Source organism: Anastrepha ludens, chromosome 4 (genome assembly GCF_028408465.1).
Source record: "Anastrepha ludens isolate Willacy chromosome 4, idAnaLude1.1, whole genome shotgun sequence".
NCBI classification, from domain to species: Eukaryota; Metazoa; Arthropoda; class Insecta; order Diptera; family Tephritidae; genus Anastrepha; species Anastrepha ludens.
The window spans coordinates 117,069,394-117,087,606 of record NC_071500.1 but is presented as its reverse complement, the minus strand read 5'-3'; the positions used below and the strand labels follow the sequence as shown (position 1 = coordinate 117,087,606).

Sequence of the window (18,213 nt, the reverse complement as noted above, 5' to 3'; positions counted from 1 at the left end):
GAGCTTCCAATACCAACCTAATTTCACAAAAAAAAAAAATTAAATATTATAGCCTGAATCTAGTTTCCGAATAAATTCAAATTCAATTTGGTGTCTCACCGTTGTTTTATTTAAAAAAATTTCTTAATGCTCTCATCTGGGTGCTCTTTGATACTATTAGAGCATCGTAACCCATAATTAAAACTAAAAGTTAAGAGCTATAACCGCAGATATAGGTATAAAGAGTATGCCAGTTTACAAGAAAAATTTACCTCGATGAAAGTTATTTCAAGGAAATTTCATTTTTTTGCAGAGCCATTTATTCTTTCTTTGTTGAATTTGGAGCGAAGAGTGGCGAACAAGGCGAAACATTCAATCAGGGAATCAGGCAATCGAAAAGCTGTATGAGGGGTTTTGGGATGAATGTATGGTGGAGTACCACTGCTGGATGCGAATTTGGGAAGACTCAACGCAACACAAACGAACAAGTTTTTGTGAGAAATCTTATTCTAACCCTATGCGTTTCCATTAAATCGTTAAACAGTTAGACAAAATTCCAGAACATAGATAAAGCACATAAAGTAATAAACAATAATATTTTCAAAACCTTTTTTTACTGCTGTTCTGTTTAATTTTAAATTAAATGTTCTATTTTTGGTTTTTTCTCCAAACAGATTGTTTTAAAACTATTGGTACACATCTTCTTTAATATATTTTATACAGAGTGACGCCGAATTTTTTTTCGATTTGTTCATTTAAAAAACCTTTTCAAAAGCTTTTAAATATTTTTTTAGTAAAAAAAAGGAAATTTTTAAAGTTTCTATTTGCGTACAATTTTTTGTTTCCCACGGTGACGGTTAAGTCACTCTGTGGACATAATTTATTATACTTTAAAAACGTTTTCATTTACTTGTTTAAGACGGAGACACAACTGGAATATCTATAAAATATTATTATTTTTTATAGGAGATATACACAATATAACCCTAACTTAATTATCACACTGGCTACTAGGGCCATATCTAAAATAATTGAGCCATAACTGTTCATTATTTTCAACGATAAATTAGATTTGCTTTTATTAGTGTTATTGAAAATATATCTTTTTTTTTCGTTGCTCACGCTTTCGCTAATTTCTTATATATTTATGTTGTCAATAAGAATTATTAAAAAAAAAATAAAGAAAAAAAAAATATTCCTCGAACTAAACTTAAACTTTTTCATTCTCAAAAAATCATATAACAGTTATTAACTGCCTCTAGTTCTAGATTAAAAAACATGAGGTGCTTATTACGCTCGCCACGAAGTTATGTCCTGGAAATGCTGCTATAAATCTCCGCCATTACATTTTCTTTGTATTATAGGATGTAAGTATGTATGTTTTTAAAGTTCAGTACATGTACTAATCGGAAATGTTAAAAATTTATTTGAGAAATGTTATTTGAGTGGCTAGGTTTCCTGAACTGGGAGACATCTACATAATTATTTTCCAGCGCTGTTTTAATACCACAATCCTCTGTTGTTTTGTTGGTTGAATTTCCCAGAGTGCTATTTCCGATAGTCACTTCGTAGTGGCTACAAAGAAAAGAAGGGCCCTCAATTCCAATTCTGAAACTTATTCAATGTTGTTGGGGAATGGTTTGTCGAAAGCTCGTAATCTTACTTTTGATAAGCCCGGACAATTGCAAAGATAATGAATTTTGATAAGTTATAGTCAGGTCATGCCCTCCTGGACGTGGCACAGAACTTCCAACTTTCCATCGTCTACTTGCAACGTTGCAATAGTGAGACTCTAGCTCCGCTTTATTCCGGCTTAAGGGTACTTCTACTGATCCGCTTTCGATTCAACTTAAGGAGGATCCTAGCTTAGCAAGTTCATCCGCTTTCTCATTACCCTTGATGTTCCTGAGGCCTGAAAATTATACTAGGAGAATATCGCGCGAGTTTAGTGTATCTATGGATGCATTGCAAATTTGGAAATTATGTTGATTGAGTTTACCGCCTTAAGTGGAAAATAGTATTGGAAATTTGCTTTCTTCTAAGCGCTTCCAACTATTTTGTTTTTTGTTTTTGTATACTCTCCGATTTCTCTGCCATATGTTTCGTCGAAAGCTAATCAGATGAAGAATATTTCAATTCCAAATGGCTTAGTACGGTTGGCTCTTGGCAAGATTATTTATCAGTTGAAAAGGTTGTATTAGTTTTTATTTCTTTTCTATCATGCGGGTCGTAAAAATAAATTCCCAAAAACTATAACCTTACTTTGTAAATTAAAATAAAACACAAATCTGTGTTCTATTTGTAAATCCACATTCGTCGTTTATTGCAATATCTATTTTATCATATTTTTATCGTTTATTTCTATGCGTTACCAAAAATAATTTAAAAATTTTCAGAGTGGGTTAATGTGATTCCTAACGTGTTTACACGAAACATCTAGCACAGAAGCGCAAATAAACTGTTATTCTACGTTAAGTATTGCGAAGTACATACATTATTACATCTAGCATTGTGAACTATAACACTAAATTCACTTTATATTATATATTCACAATATATCGCTTCAACTTAGGCAAAGAGCATACATCTGTAGTTTGAGTTCTATTGAATTATATTATTCTGAATCAGTGCAGCAAAAGATAAATAATATTGTGCAACTAATTGCAAAATACTGTCGTTTATTTGATTCAGATAAATTATTAGTAAATGAAAACAAAAATACTAATTAAAAATCTTCATCTGGAAACACACATCTGATAAATTTGGTAAGTGAGCATTTCTTAACAAAACTTAATAGGTAGATTTCAAATAATCATTACAAACTGTCCTCGACACTTACATCTGCAAATGTTTGGATATGAGACAACAATAAATAGTCATTAAAGTTAAGTTACTTTTTCTAATTTAACTCAATAAATACAATATTAAATTAGTAATGTTCGATTTTAAATCATTGAATCAAGTTTAATGAAGCATTCCTATGCAGCTGTGCCCAGATAGTAATGACTTCACTCCAAATTTCGCACTTCAAAGCGTTTAAATGTGTAGTTAATGAATACCCAATCCTTGGCTATTTCGCTGCCTTGAGGTATAGGTGCTGATGCTGAAATATGAAATAATATTGTGTAGATAATTTAGAAAGGAAATAACTTATATATTGTATGTCGTATGCAAAAATAAAACCTACGTATTTCCAATGAAACGTCGGGGAACTCGTCAAAGTTGGACGTATCATCAATTGATCGCACATCGACGGGGATGGCTGCAGGACGTTCGCGAATATGTTCCCAATCCACTCCTCTAAAGAATGACACTGATTTTAAGTCCTCAAGACCACGCTGCGAACCCAAACGGCGATCGGCCTCGCAGCAAAATTTCACAATTGTATCTTTCGCTTCCTCTGATATTGGTATTTCGGGCGGAAATATTAATGTTTCTCGCCAATTCATCACTTTGCGGTATGTATCTTGAGGATTGTCTGAACAGAATGGTGGGTAACCCATAAGCATTTCGTACATTATTACACCTAATGACCACCAGTCACACGCAGGGCCGTAACCAGTCTGTAAGAATACTTCAGGGGCAATGTAATCAGGTGTGCCAACTGTGCTATAGGCCAAAGCTCTGCGGTTGCGTTTCCAAGACTCTGCACGCCGTTTTGAATCCATTGGACTATTAGTGCAGAAACGGAAGAGTTTATTTTTTTAATTACAAATTAAACAATATGCATCATAGTCAGTTAATTACCTAGCGCAAGTTCCAATGAAATCGGATGGTTTGGCTTGTGAAAGATCCCGGTAAAAGTCTGTACGATGCGACTTTTTTAAGCCCGTGCATAAACCAAAATCAGAAAGCTAAAAAAGTATTGAAAAAACGAAAGATTTGAATCGAAAAATACATAAATATTTATATAAAATTCACCTTTAAATGTCCACGTGCATCAAGTAGTAAGTTATCAGGCTTTATATCCCTATGTATGAAGCCTAATTTATGAATTGAGTCTATGGCCAAGGCAGTTTCGCTAATGTAGAACTGTGTACATTCTTCTGAGAGCGTATCCTTTTTCATTAGAAGCGTCATCATGTCGCCACCCGGTAAGAACTCCATTATTAAATACAAATTGACGGGATCCTTTTTTTAAAAGATATTTTGATAAAATTAGACTAGCACGTATTTAATTACATTTTTTTATATAAATGGTATGTAAAGTTTTTTACCAAAGTTTTAAAGCCAAAAACATTTTGAGTGGGATTGTAAGAATAGTTAATTGTGGCCTTACTAAGGAACAACAGTCAATAATATTAAACTATTGAATTTGGAAAGATTATTTAATGGAGCCGCTGCAGCCGAACGGGTTACTACGTGACTGCCTTTCGGAAGTGGTTCGAAACCCTGGGCACGAAATATTACATTTTTTCTAACAGCGGTCGCTCCTCGGCAGGCAATGGCAAACCTCCGAGAGTATTTCAGCAATGAAAAAGCTCCTCATTAAAACCATCTGTCGTTCGGAGGTAGCATAAATCTGTATCCCCTCAAATAAGGGGAGGAGCTCGGCCAAACACCCAATAAAGGGTGTAAACGCCAATTATATATATTGCGAGTTATTGCGATGTGGAGTTATGTGAAGTTTACATTTCATATTATTGATAAATTTTAATAATGAAAACTTCTGCATATTAGTTATCGGTACATGTAAAAAATAAACGTTGGCAAATAACTTTTATGGGCAACTTCCCATCTAATAACTGCTGTGGAAAAACATTATTTACGATAGAACTTATAACTGTTATGTCTCTGTGAAAAACCATCTGCTGTTCGGGGGCGGCATAAAACTGTAGGCTCCTCCATTTGTGGAGCAACAATAAGATGGCCGCCACAAATTGGAAAAGGAGCTCGACCAAAAATCTAACAAAGGTAGCACGCACCAGTTAAATTACACGTGCATATATAATAACATAAATATCGTTGGATAAAGACGTTGTTGTTTAGCAGTCTTAGCCCGCTTAAGTTGCTGCCCCACTCATTGTTGTTGTTGAGGCCCAGGAAACGTGTCATTTCGATGGGGTGAGATCAGAGGCAGAAGGTTTCTAGATGAGCTGGCAATGGAACACAAGAGGTTTGTGCCATATATTAAACATACGTGTGGTATGTTGGCGTCTAATAAGAATAAGTAGGAGTTAAACCTGTTCCAACAGGTAATTCGTTATTGTGCCCGCATTAGGAAGGTCTAACGAGACAACTCGAGATCTTCAAATTTAATTTAATTATGGTTTGTTCTTAGTTACGGAATTTTTGGGAGAATTCTTGATGTATGACGACAGTCTGACGGACCCAGCGGCATGAGCGCGTACTGCTGCAGTTCGTCTTAACACAAACAAAAAATGTTCACCTAGTACACGATGAAGCCACCGGCATACAAAGCCATAAGAAACAGTAATCCCGGCTATCCATTCAAAACTATAAGAGTTATTAAAATTTTCTAGAATTTCGGTAAGGTTTGTTGTAGTTATGAAGTAAGGAACAACATGTTTGAGCAGAACTATATAATTTATTTTTGTTATTAATAAATTTCCTGAATGCCAGATATAATTTATTTCGCCGCAGTTTTGCTTATCATATCTAAAGCGTTTTTCAATAGGTGCGCTTCAACTTTTTTCCGATAGGGAGGGCGAACGACGCAATATTTTTTATTTTTCGCTTGTTATTTGTAAACTTCATTAGTATACATTTCATCATGGAACGCTACACACTTGAGCAACGATTGCAAATTGTGCAAATTTTTTATGAAAATAATCGTTCTGTTGCTGCTACTTTAAGAGCATTACGGTCATTTTACGGTCTTCAGTGATGAAGCTCACTTTTGGCTCAATGGCTTTGTCAACAAGCAAAATATGCGTTACTGGGCAGAAAGCAATCCACACGTGATTCATGAGGCACCGTTGCATCTCGAAAAAATCACTGTTTGGTGCGGTTTACATGCCGGTGGCGTAATTGGCCCATATTTTTTCGTTGACGAGAACGATCGCCACGCTACTGTGAATGGAAATCGATACCGCGACATGATAAACGATTATTTTTGGCCGCAATTGAATGGTATGGACTTAGACGACATGTGGTTTCAACAGGACGGGGCCACAAGCCACACAGCACACGCTACAATTGATTTGTTGAAGAGTAAGTTCGATGAGCGCATTATTTCCAGAAATGGACCGGTCGAATGGCCGCCGCGCTCGTGTGATTTGACTATTTTCTTTGGGGTTATGTGAAGTCATTGGTCTACAGTAACAAGCCGGCGACGATTTGTGAGCTCAGAGCCAATATTGAACGCGAAATTCCTGCAATTTCGGCCGATTTATGCAAAAGAGTGGTCGAAAATTGCGTTCCACGATTGGACTTCGTAAAACGTGCACGCAGTGGTCATGCAAAAGAAATCGAATTTCATACTTAAATGTATATGTTCAAACTCGATAATAAAAAAAAAATTAGTTAAAAAAGTCAAACCGTTTGTGTTTTATTCAAAAAAAAAATTGAAGCGCTCTTACTGAAAAACGCTTTACTTATAGCTATAATTTGTCGAATTTAACAGTGGTTCAGGATATGAATTTAAAACTCGTTCCAAACTATCAAAAAAGGGATATACATGAAATATTTAGTTTAGCCGAGTTTGATATAGTAATGTAGATTATTATTCCAACTTTTCTTCAACAACTCTTTATCAAATTTTACATTATTGAGCTTAAAAAAAATCGCACTAATGGGAGGGATTATTGATGCATTTCCTTCATTTACTAAAAGTTAGTCGAGGGGATGGGTCGCCTTTAGTACTGTTCTTTATAAATTCCCTTTAAAGTCATGGAATTGAATACTGCGGTACTGGCACAATTGCGTTCCTGATATAGTGGGACTCAAGATGTCCGGCACGACACTTATCACCTATTCATCTGGCCCGTTAAGTTCACACATCTAACACCCTCATCCCCGTTAAGTGAGATTGACGACGACGACACCACGACAGTCGGTTCTACGTTACCGAAACGACCCGGATTTATATCCGACCATGAACTGTCACTCAGCAGCATTCCCCGCATGTAAGTATTGGGAATGTTTATGCTGCTACAACAACAACAACGACACCTCCTGATTTCACCGTGCGAACAGCTATACAAATGGAGCTACATCATAAAGAGGAAAGCAACGAACATTCCCCTCGAGAGCATTTACTACTCATAAATTATATTCAGTTTCGTGGCAAATTTCGCTCGTTAACATTTGAGTGGGGAGCTAAGGAAAATCTCATTGTAGTGATTGCATTACAAAAGTATGGTAAAAGTGCAAGTGCAGAAATGTTATCCCAGGGTTTAGCGTGGCCACCACCCAGCCTCGGTAATGGTTTGGTGGGGAGTGTCTTGTAAAGGCATTGCGCCTCTTCATTTCTTCGGAAATGGGTTAAGATCAGGGCAAAAGTGTACAAGGAGGATGTCTTAGAAGACGTGGTGAAGCAATTGAGGAGAACTCTCTTCAATGGAGAGCGTTGGATGTTCCAGCAAGATTCCGCAGGAAATAACCACTCACCAGTGGCTAAAAACAATATTCCTGGGTTCATAGCCGCAGAAGCTTGGCCGTCTGGAAGTCCAGATCTGAATCCATTGGGCCACAGTGTCAGAATTGGAGAACAATGGAACCGTGCGTGCTGCAATAGCTGAATTTTCGAATCATTTGAAGGTTTTTATAATATTTACATGATTAAATAAAACTAACTTCATTAAAAAAAGTGTTATGATTTCATATTTATAACGGACTTAACTTGTAACAGAACTTATGGCAGGACATAGTGTATACGAGTATACCATAAAAAAATAGATGTAAAATAACTTACCTGAAAGCTGTAGTACATTTTAACTACCCATTGGTGGTCGGCTTCAACAAGGACATCGCGTTCAGCGCGCACATGAGCCACTTGCTCCTTTTCAAGCATATCCGCTTTACGTAAAACTTTCATAGCATACACATGCCCTGTGTCCTTTTTCTGCACCAGTCGCACTTCTCCAAACGCACCTCTTCCAATTACTTTTAATGCTTCGAAGTCTTCAACACCTAAACGTAATCTTTTAAGACGTAAAAACTCTGTTTCTTTCTGTGCATGTTGTAGTCTTTTCTCTTGTCTTTGTGACTCTGTTAGGCTTTCATCCTTCAGCTGAGCCTCTAATTTGGCAAGCCGTTGTTTGCGCTCTCCATATTGAGTTACCAAATTACTGTAATAATTTTCCAGAGTTACCTTAGCTTTAGTTGCTTTGTCCAGTGTGTGGTCACTAAAGCGTATCGAAGAACCATCTGCACTCATTGTAGGAGGACTTAAATATGCACACTTAATGAGAAATCAAGTTTTCAAGGAGTTTTTCCCAGCGAACCTTTAACAAGAAAGTAGAAATATCCATAAATTATATACCTGTCCAAATTATTTGTTTGTTTCTTTATTTATACGCTAATCGGTTTACATATAAAAAAGTAAAAAATAACCATAAATCTAAAAACGTAAATGATTAACAATAATTATCGGTTGCAGAATTATTAGATGCCGAGTGAATATAAATGTATAAATTAAAGAATAAATTTTAAAACTCGTAAGATACCAGCGTGAGAATCTTCCTAAAAATAACATTTTGTGTATGTTACATTGCTTAACATCTAGCAGTCGTCTAGGTCACATATATCAGGGCTTGGGCTGATGAACCTGAACTACTCCAGTAATTTTGGGGAATCCATCGGTCCATTTACGACCTTATAGCAAATCGCTTGAATCTAGTTTCTTTTCCACAATATAGAAACTTTAATAATATATACATTAGCCACATTCGTGAGGTCTTCAATCTGGCCTTGACCGCTCTCATCATCCTTGATAAGTGAAAAACAAGGAGAATGGTCACACTATTGAAGCGTGGGAAACCCACTAACCAGTCTTATCGACCGATAACTCTCCTGTCCACTAGATTCAACAGTCGGCCTTCTCATACGCAGGCAATTGTTTAATATTGGCGCCCGGCAATGACATCGATGACTTGGGTTCCCTGACAGGGCAAAGGTACTGCTACAACAACAACAACAACTTGGGTTCCAAAGTGAACGACTGCCTCATCAGTATTTCTTGCTACTTTACTGCGAGGAATCTTCAACTTTGCCTAACTCCTCGGCGACCTATTTACCACCTGGACTAAGAAGATTAAACTGGAAAAAAAGGTTAAAATCAAGGGAACCCCAAAAGCGACTGTGACATTTAAAGCAATCGGACCGCCGTCTCCGAATTACGCTGCACCCGTGTGGTCGCCTGGTACTAGTGATTCGCAATGGATTACGCTTCAGATCTGTCAGCCATGTCTCCTGATATCTCGCCTGTACCATCTTTACAACCACATAAACGAGCATAGAAACAATTCTGCAGGCACTTGCTCGTAGTTGGGCCATCGCCCATGCGAGTCAGGAGCCACCTCTTCAACTACACTGAAGACAACAACAATAACAAGAGCTTAATCTACCTCGTGAGACCCGCGTTACTGTAGCACAATTGCGTTCAGGATATTGCAGCAGATTAAACTCCTACCTATGCAGGATAGACACCCGACATACTCAACATACAGTCTGACAGTTTGTTTGTTTGTTAACAGTAATATAAGTCCCGCCAGTGTAGGGCATATCACCGGTCGACTTCTCTAGCTCATCAAAAGGTAGCCCCAGGAAACATGCTGTTTCGACGGGTTGGGTCCAGAGGGAGAGGGGTGTTAGATGAGTCGGTTCTAGACGGCATGTGGAAAGGTGGTTAGTCTCGTGCGGGGTGCCTTCACATGCCGGACATATGTTTGGTATGTCGGGGTCGATCCTGGATAAGTAGGAGTTTAACCAGCTACAATACCCAGAACGTAATTGTGCCAGTGCTACAAGTGTCTCACGAGGAAACTGAAGCTCTTCAAATGCTGTAGGTGGTGGTTGGACTCCGATTACGGCATTCACAGGACGGGAGCTTAAGAAGGTGGTGAAGGTCTCTCGGAGAATGGCGTTTATTGACTGTCTAAACACTGCCAGGTTCAGTAAATTACGGTCAGTTTTGTCCTGGATTTCGTCGGCGTAGTTTAAGAGGTATCTTCTGACGTGCCGGGGAGGCGGCTCAGGCTCGAGCAGGTGTCTGCAGGGGTGAAACCTGCGGTAACATCCCAGCAGGAACTGCTTGCTGAGCAGTTTCTTATGTTCCATTACTGGGAGCATTTGTGCCTCGTTGTGAAAGTGCTGAACAGGGGACATCAGGATGCAAACGGTCGCTGTCCGAATGGCAGTATTTTGGCATGTCTATAGCTTTATCCACTGCGTGTTACTAGTTCCAGGCGACCAGACAGGCGCAGCATAATTCAGAAACGGCCTTAAATGTCGATAGCAACAGTTTTTTGTCTTCGCCCCAAGTGCTGCCGGCAAGCGATTTTAGGACCTTGTTGCGATTTTGGACTTTAGTGGCAATTGTGGTTTTGTGCGGGAAGGAGAGCAAACTGTCGAAGGTTACACCCAAAATTTTGGGGTTGCTTACCGTCGGAATTGGTGTGTCGTCGACTTTTACCTTAAGGGGTTATACGCAGTTATGACTTTCAAAAAAATCGATTTTTTTTATTGCATTTTTGTAATGTACATAATATATATTCAAAAGTATACGCACGAAATTTGAAGTAGATCTAAGCAATACTTTCGGAGTTATACCTAAATATGTAGAGATGCCTCGGCACGTTTTAAGGTAGGTATTGAAACTTTAAACGTGTTTTTTTCAAAACGGAATTTTTCAAGTCGGTGTACACGATATCTCGAAAACGGCTTGTTTGATCGGTCAACCGTTTTAACTCAATCTTTAAAGATACATTTTCTAGTAATTAATCGTTCCTTTTGTAAATCTGATACTTATTTTCCATTTTATAATCAATTTACGGCCAAATTTTAAAGTAAAAATCGAAATCATTTCTTTTAAAAGCTGCCATTTTGTGAAAATTCACTATTTTGATTAGCCGAACGATTAATTACTAGATAATCTAATATATTAACAAAATTTGTTTGGTTTTTTGATTTCAGATAATCCAATCCTGAGTTACGATGTACACCGTAAATCGTCTTTTTTTAAAGGAGGTTCCAGAAATCGCCTGCAGCGCGCTCTATAATCAACATTTTCATAAATAAAAAATTTTGTTACGTTCTTGAAGGATGCTTTTATAACCGCCAAAAATTTTCAAATTAAAATATTCTGAAGTTTCTTCAGGATAATTCCTTGACAACCCGTCTTTTATTTGCTTCAAAACTGCGTATAACCCCTTAAGGGACAGCTTGACCTCCTTTGTCCAGGTGGTAAAGAGGGTCGCCGTGGAATTAGTGGGGGAAAGTTGGAGATTCCTCGCAGTGAAAAAGCGAGAAAGGTCGGTGAGGTAGTTGTTCACTTTGGAGCACAGGCCATCGATGTCATTGCCCGACGCCATTATCGCACAGACGTCAGCGTATGAGACCAGGTAGACTCCCGCTGATGGTTGGGGGAGCTTCGAGATGTAGAAGTTGAACTGCAAGGGAGAAAGGACACCACCCTGCGGTACACCTTGCTTTATCTTCCTCTGCTTTGATGTTTGATCTCGAAAAATCACTGATGAGTGACAGCCGCTCAGGTGGTTTGCGGACCACCTCTTCAGCCCTGGCGGGAGTGTCGACTGATAAGTATCATCTAGTAGCGTGGATTGGCTGACTATGTCGAAAACCTTCTTCAGGTTCAACGCTACTAGGACAGACTTCTCGCAGGGACGGTTTTGGTTTATCTGGGCGTTTATGGCGGTAAGTGCAGTGGTGGTGCTATGCACTCGTCGGAATCCGTGCTGATGTGGGGCTGGGGCCACCTGTTTCGTGAAGAGTGGGAGTAGGAGGGCTTCAAGTGTCTTCACTACTGGGGAAAGGAGAGTTATCGGACGATAAGATTCCCCGTGGTTGGCGGGTTTCTCAGGTTTCAGTAGTGGGACCACTCTCCCTGTTTTCCACTTGTCAGGGATGATGAGAGTGGCCAAGGACAGATTGAAGACCCCTGTGTGAAATCCTACTCCCCATGATCCCAGGTGCTTCAGCATCAGCGCGTGAAGTCCGTGAAACCGGTCCAATTAGCTTTTTTAAAGTTAAAGTAGTACCGGTGGTTCGCGGAAACGAAGTCGGCAGGTCTCTCAATCGAGACGATAATGGGCAAGTGGTCTGATGCAAGCGATAGCATAGGTCGCTACGTTATGCTATTTATCAGACCCGCGTTAGCTATTGTTAGATCAGGGGAGCTGCTGCAATTGTCCACTACCCTGGCGGGAGCGTCGTCGTTCACAGTGCTGAATGTCGAATCGTCTATTTGCTCTGCCAATTGCTGTCCCCTACGATCGTTTGGCAGGCTTGAATGCAAAGATCGTGATGCGCATTGAAGTCACCTACAACCAATCGGTTTTCACCTTCGATGAGCGCACCTATATCACGGTGATATCCTGCTGGGCATTAAATATTTCGAGCTCGGAATCGCCTGCCCGCACAGCTATGCCTTGGCATTCTAAGGTGCTGTCCCTGTGGTCGATCCCTTTATCAATGAGACGATACTGCACTGTGTGGTGGACTATAAACGCCACCACCATTGTCTCATGGCAGCCGGTTCTACGTTACCGGAATGACTCGGGTTTTTCCTGACCAAGGGCAGCCGCCCCAGTAAACTAGCCCTGTCTAGTGAACAGCATGCAGTCTGACAGTCTTCGTGGTGCGCTAGATCTCATATTTGCTTAAATATTAAAAAATGCTTTCATGTGACTTGCTCAAAATCGCTTTTTATGTATGAAAACTGTTGACAGACTGTTGATCAAATAAAATACCTGGGTGTTATTTTTGATATGAAATTTACATTCATTAATCACATTCGGCCGCCGTAGCCGAATGGGTTGGTACGTGACTACCATTCGGAATTCACAGAGAGAACGTAGGTTCGAATCTCGGTGAAACACCAAAATTAAGAAAAATTGGAGATTTTGGCTGTTCAATATAAAGGGTGGTTAAATTTCAAGGGCCGATGCTGAATGTGAACCACATCTAAACGTCAAGTTTTGTCTGCATTTAATTTGACATTTTTCAATTTCAGACTAACTCAATTTGAACAATGGAAAGATACACAATCGAGCAATGCGTTAAAGTTACAACAACAACAAGTTACTCAGGCTTATTATAAAAACGGACTTTTAAATCAAAATGCATAGCACGCACTTCGTGAAGAAAATCATCTTCAGTGATGAGGCACATTTTCACCTCAGTGGATTCGTCAATAAGCAGATCTGCCGCATTTGGGCGAATGATAATCCAAGAGTGATTGCCGAAAAACCTATGCACCCACAAAGAGTGACTCTTTGGTGCATTTTGTGGGCCGGTGGCATCATTGGGCCGTATTTTTTCCAAAAAGGTTCCAGTCAGGCAGTTACTGTGAATAGTGTTCGCTATCGTGAGATAATAACGAACTTTTTATGGCCCGAATTGGAAGATATGGATGTGGACGATATGTGGTTTCCACAGGACGGTGCCACTTGTCACACAGGTAACGAAACAATGGCTCTTTTGCGCGAAAAATTTGATGGCCGAATAATCTCACGTCGCGGCGATGTCAATTGGCCGCTAAGATCATGTGATTTGACACCGTTGGACTTCTTTCTTTGGGGTTATTTGAAAGAAAAGGTGTACGTCGATAAGCCAGTAACAATTCAAGAGCTAAAGGATGAGATAACTCGGCACATTAACGGCATAGAACCTCAATTATGCCTCAGCGTCATCGAAAATTTGGACCATCGGATGGAGGATTTGGCCGATATTTTGTTCAATACGTAATTAAGCCACACCAATATTGTCATAATAAAGAGAAATGACAATAATTTCCTAAAAAAATTGTACTTTATTCAAAATCAACACCGGCCCTTGAAACTTAACCGCCCTTTACATATATATATATATATAATTGGCGCGTACACCCTTTTTGGGTGTTTGGACGAGCTCCTTCTCACTTGTTCCACAAACGGAGGGACCTACAGTTTCAAGCCGATTCCGAACGGCAGATATTTTTATGAGGAGATTTTTCATGGCGCAAATACACTCGGAGGTTTGCCATTGTCTGCCGAGGGGCGACCGCTATTAGAAAAATGTTTTCTTAATTTTCGTGTTTCACCGAGATTCGAACCTACGTTCTCTCTGTGAATCCCGAATGGTAGTCACGCACCAACCCATCCGGCTACGGCGGCCGCTGTTCTACCCTACTGAGAAAACCTTAATGGTCCAAGAAGAGAGCTTCGAAATTTCTATCCATGTTATGGAATTGGCGTATTGTGAAAAGGATACGCCTATTTAGTAGCATTTAATTTGTTTTTAAATTTTGAATTTCGCTGGTCACACTTCAATTAGACAGGTTTTATGACCGGCATATGAAGGTACACACAAGATACTAACCGCCTATCGCCTATTCATATGCCCTCTTAAACCCACTCATCTAACACCCCTTCCTCTCTGGAACCATCCTGTCGAAACAGCACGTTTCTCAGGCCTACCATTAGATAAATTAGACGGCGACGCTTGGTGACTACACCGCACTGGAAGGATCTAGTAAACTGCTACATACAACCACAACAACAACAAGCTGTGCTAATAATCTCGAGATCTGCTTCCTTAAAAAATGTTGAGCGTTTTAGTGAAAAATTTAACCCAGTGTATTAATTGAAACTTATCAATGTGACGTGCGAATTGGTTAAACCCCCATTGCACACATTTTTGCTATATTCCAAATCTTGGGGAAAAGCCTAAGAAAAAAAGTACACTCATGGTGATTTTAATCCCACGCCCGGAAGGCATAGGAACCTGTTCGGAACCGGCCGGCCAATTGTTTTTAATGTCCCCGCAACATTCTTTGCCTTTAATCCAAGGGCTAACGGCTAGCGATTTGAGGACCTTGTTGCGGTTTTTGGACCTAAGGGGCAATTGAGGTTGTATAGGCCGAGAAGTAGAGCAAACTATCGATCACCATTGGGGTCACCAATATTTTGTGGTTATTCACAGTTGGTATTGGTGTACCATCGACTTTCCCCTTTAATTCAAATTTAATCTGCTTCGCCCAGGTGGTTAAAAAGATCGCCGCGTATTTAGGGAAAGTTGAAGATACCTTGCTGTGAAGAAACGAGAAAGGCTGATGGGAGAATCTCTGGAACACAAGTCATTTTTTTTTTTTTTGTAGCAGCTTACTAAACCCTGTCAGTACGATGTAGTACCAGTCGTCTTTATCTAACTCATTTAACGGTAGACCCAGGAAACGTGCTGTTGCGACAAGTTGGGAGGGGGGGTGTTAGGTTTGATGGGGCATGTGAAAAGGTGGTTGATGTTAAGTGGTTCACTAGACAGGGCTAGTTTACTGGGGCGGCAGCTTTTGGTCGGGAAAAACCCGAGTCATTCCGGTAACGTAGAACCGGTGGCAATGGGAATGGAACACAAGTCATAGATGTCATTGCCAGACTCTATTTTCGATCCCTCTGGTGGTTGGGGAAGCTTCGAGATAGCTTCGAAAAGCGAAGGTGAGAGGACACCAGCCTGCGGCACTCGTCGCTTTATGCATGTGTAGGTACCCTGCACGATACTAACCACCTTTTCACATGCCACATCAAACCCACTCTAACATCCCTCTTCCTCTTGACCCAACCTGTCGAAACAGCAAGTTTACTGGGAAGACGACCGGTGATTTACACTACACTGACAGGGTTAAGTATACTGCTACAACCACTTGCAGCTTTATCCTCTTGTGTTTTCACATTTAATCTCGAAATATGACTGACGACCACCGATCACATAGTTAGTTTGTGGACCACAGTTTCAACCCTGGCGGGAAGAAGTTGAATATCATCTTTGTAGCGTAGAATGGCTGACTGTATCGAAAGCCAACGTTACTAGGACTGTACTCTCGCAGGGTTGGTTTTGGGTAAGCCCACTATTTCCTGTGTTTATGGCAATAAATGTACTGTGCAATTTACGGCAGCCATGCTGATGTGTAGCTGGAGTCAGATGTTTCATTCAATCCAACTGCAAGACATTATTTATAATTTTAAAGCCTCATTATAGGACATAAAAATCGACATGGTATTTTAATTCTTTCAGCAAGAGGATACCGATACAGCGGTACTCTCGAATGCAAAAACGGTTGAGTAATTTAAATTATGTCATGAAAGAATTCGACAGAGGTTTCGAGAACACATTTATTGAAGCGTTGTTGATTTTGTTGTAGCAGTTTATTGAAACGTGAGTATGTCCTGTTGTACAAAGATTTAGAGGTCGCTCGTAAGTTAGAGAAATACAACTTTTCCTGCTATTATTAGTGGTTATAGCAGTTGTATAACTGGCACTTCCGAACGATTAAATCATTTCACTGCACCGAACCAAATGAATTTTGCTTGATGATTCAATATTATAAGAAGTTATTGATTTTCGTTTCATAAATTATTAGGTCACTGACGTTGATTTTTTTTTAATCTATTTTTCCACGATGATCGGATTTACAAAAACTTAAACTGTACATAAACTTCACTCCAGCAGCATCCCCCCAATATTTGAAATTGTAATTTTCTTCTAATTAGATCGATTTTCATCGACATTGATCTTAAAAGAGATACTTATAGAATTCTCCAACAATTTAAAACATTTGATTATTTTATTTATCTATTTCTAATTAAGGAACTTACTTATTCAGAAAAATAGTAAATATGTATAGGCACAATCGTAAACAACATGACTTAATCGAACAGCACGCAAGTAACTATCTACATACATATGTACGAATATGTGTTCAAGTCTTGAGAAACATATGCATTTCTTTCATGGCTATTTCCAGGTCTTATGTTTTCGATGCTTCAGATGACACACGTTTGCATCATAGTCTTAAGAAAACAAAACAATTTGCAATTATACGTACTTCACAAAGTGCTTGCAAAAAGAAATTACGCCAATGAATGATTTCGTTTTCCAGGTTTTCCTTGTTTAATAGCATTCAGTGGTTACCATGATAACATAGCTTCTTCGTTATTTATAAAAAATCACCTTCGAAGAGATACTTTCCTAAGATTTTTTACAATTTCTTTGATATTTGAGAAATACTACTCGTACGAAACAAAAATGAAAATATTGACTGAGAAACGAAAGTCGAATACTCCTTGCCAGATTGGATGGTCAAAGAACAATAATATCGTTTTAAGCCTAGTACTGTGAATGTAATTATAACCCGTGGTATAATAAATAAGTGAAACCATTTCTTCCAATATAAATTTCGTAAAATTTATCAATGGGCTTTTTAAGGCAAAGTATAATGATTTAAAATTATGGAGGAGATTTTAGTGAGAAATTCAGGAACAACACTTATAACTAACAATATTCCGGAAATATTACAATAATTTGGAAATTATTTGCCTTCAAAGTGCTTTCGGGAATTTCACTATAGTTTGGCACATTATAAAATATATTTTTATAAACTTTAGTCCAATTCACATAAACTACACATTCACACATTCTATACTTGTATTTAAAATATTTCAATGAAAAATAAATGCAAATGCACTTATCCATATCATCACTTGGCAACGGTATTTTCTGTCGGACACCTGCAAATGAAAATAAAAATATAAACAAAAATTATGTATTTCAGTTCAGTGTTGGTGATGGAGACGGCGGTTATTGTGCCTCCTTACTACACACATGCATTTGAAATTTTTATTTTTGGCCGCCCACGGGGAAAGGTGTTCTGTGCAAAAATACTGTGGATGGCGTAGCCGGAAATGGACTAATGAACTCTATTTTTTCGAAGCGCAGCGAAAGGCCACCCACGCAGTAAAGAGTTTAAGTCGGCGCCTCTGTAAAACTTAACGAAGCAATAAAAACCCTTATAAACCGTAATTTATCGGTTTTAATTATTTTTTTATTTTTTAGGATACCTTTAACATAATTTTTTTCATATTTGGCTTATTTATATACGTGTATAACACAGTCGCATTTTTATTTTAAATTTTTTCTTGCGACTCTTTTTATCAATAAAAAAATATTATTACATTTTCAAAACTGTTTCTCAATTCTAAACTAAAGCAAAAAACATTGCAGATTTACAAACAACCTTCCAGTGAACGTCTGTGCATATGAATCACATTCTTATTTGAG

The 18,213-nt window shown here is 38.8% G+C and overlaps 1 protein-coding gene across 1 annotated transcript; it reads right to left on the bottom strand.

The window, feature by feature from the left end:
- Positions 1-2,272: 2,272 nt before the first annotated feature.
- LOC128860804 (serine/threonine-protein kinase tricornered) lies at positions 2,273-17,220 on the bottom strand. The gene is made up of 6 exons (XM_054098556.1): positions 16,982-17,220; positions 7,856-8,387; positions 3,901-4,110; positions 3,727-3,833; positions 3,167-3,651; positions 2,273-3,082 (listed from the first exon to the last, which is right to left on the bottom strand). Exons 2-6 carry the CDS (start codon positions 8,318-8,320, stop codon positions 2,988-2,990), a joined length of 1,362 nt encoding a protein of 453 aa, XP_053954531.1. The 5' UTR covers positions 8,321-8,387; positions 16,982-17,220; the 3' UTR covers positions 2,273-2,987.
- Between the last annotated feature and the right edge of the window lie 993 nt (positions 17,221-18,213).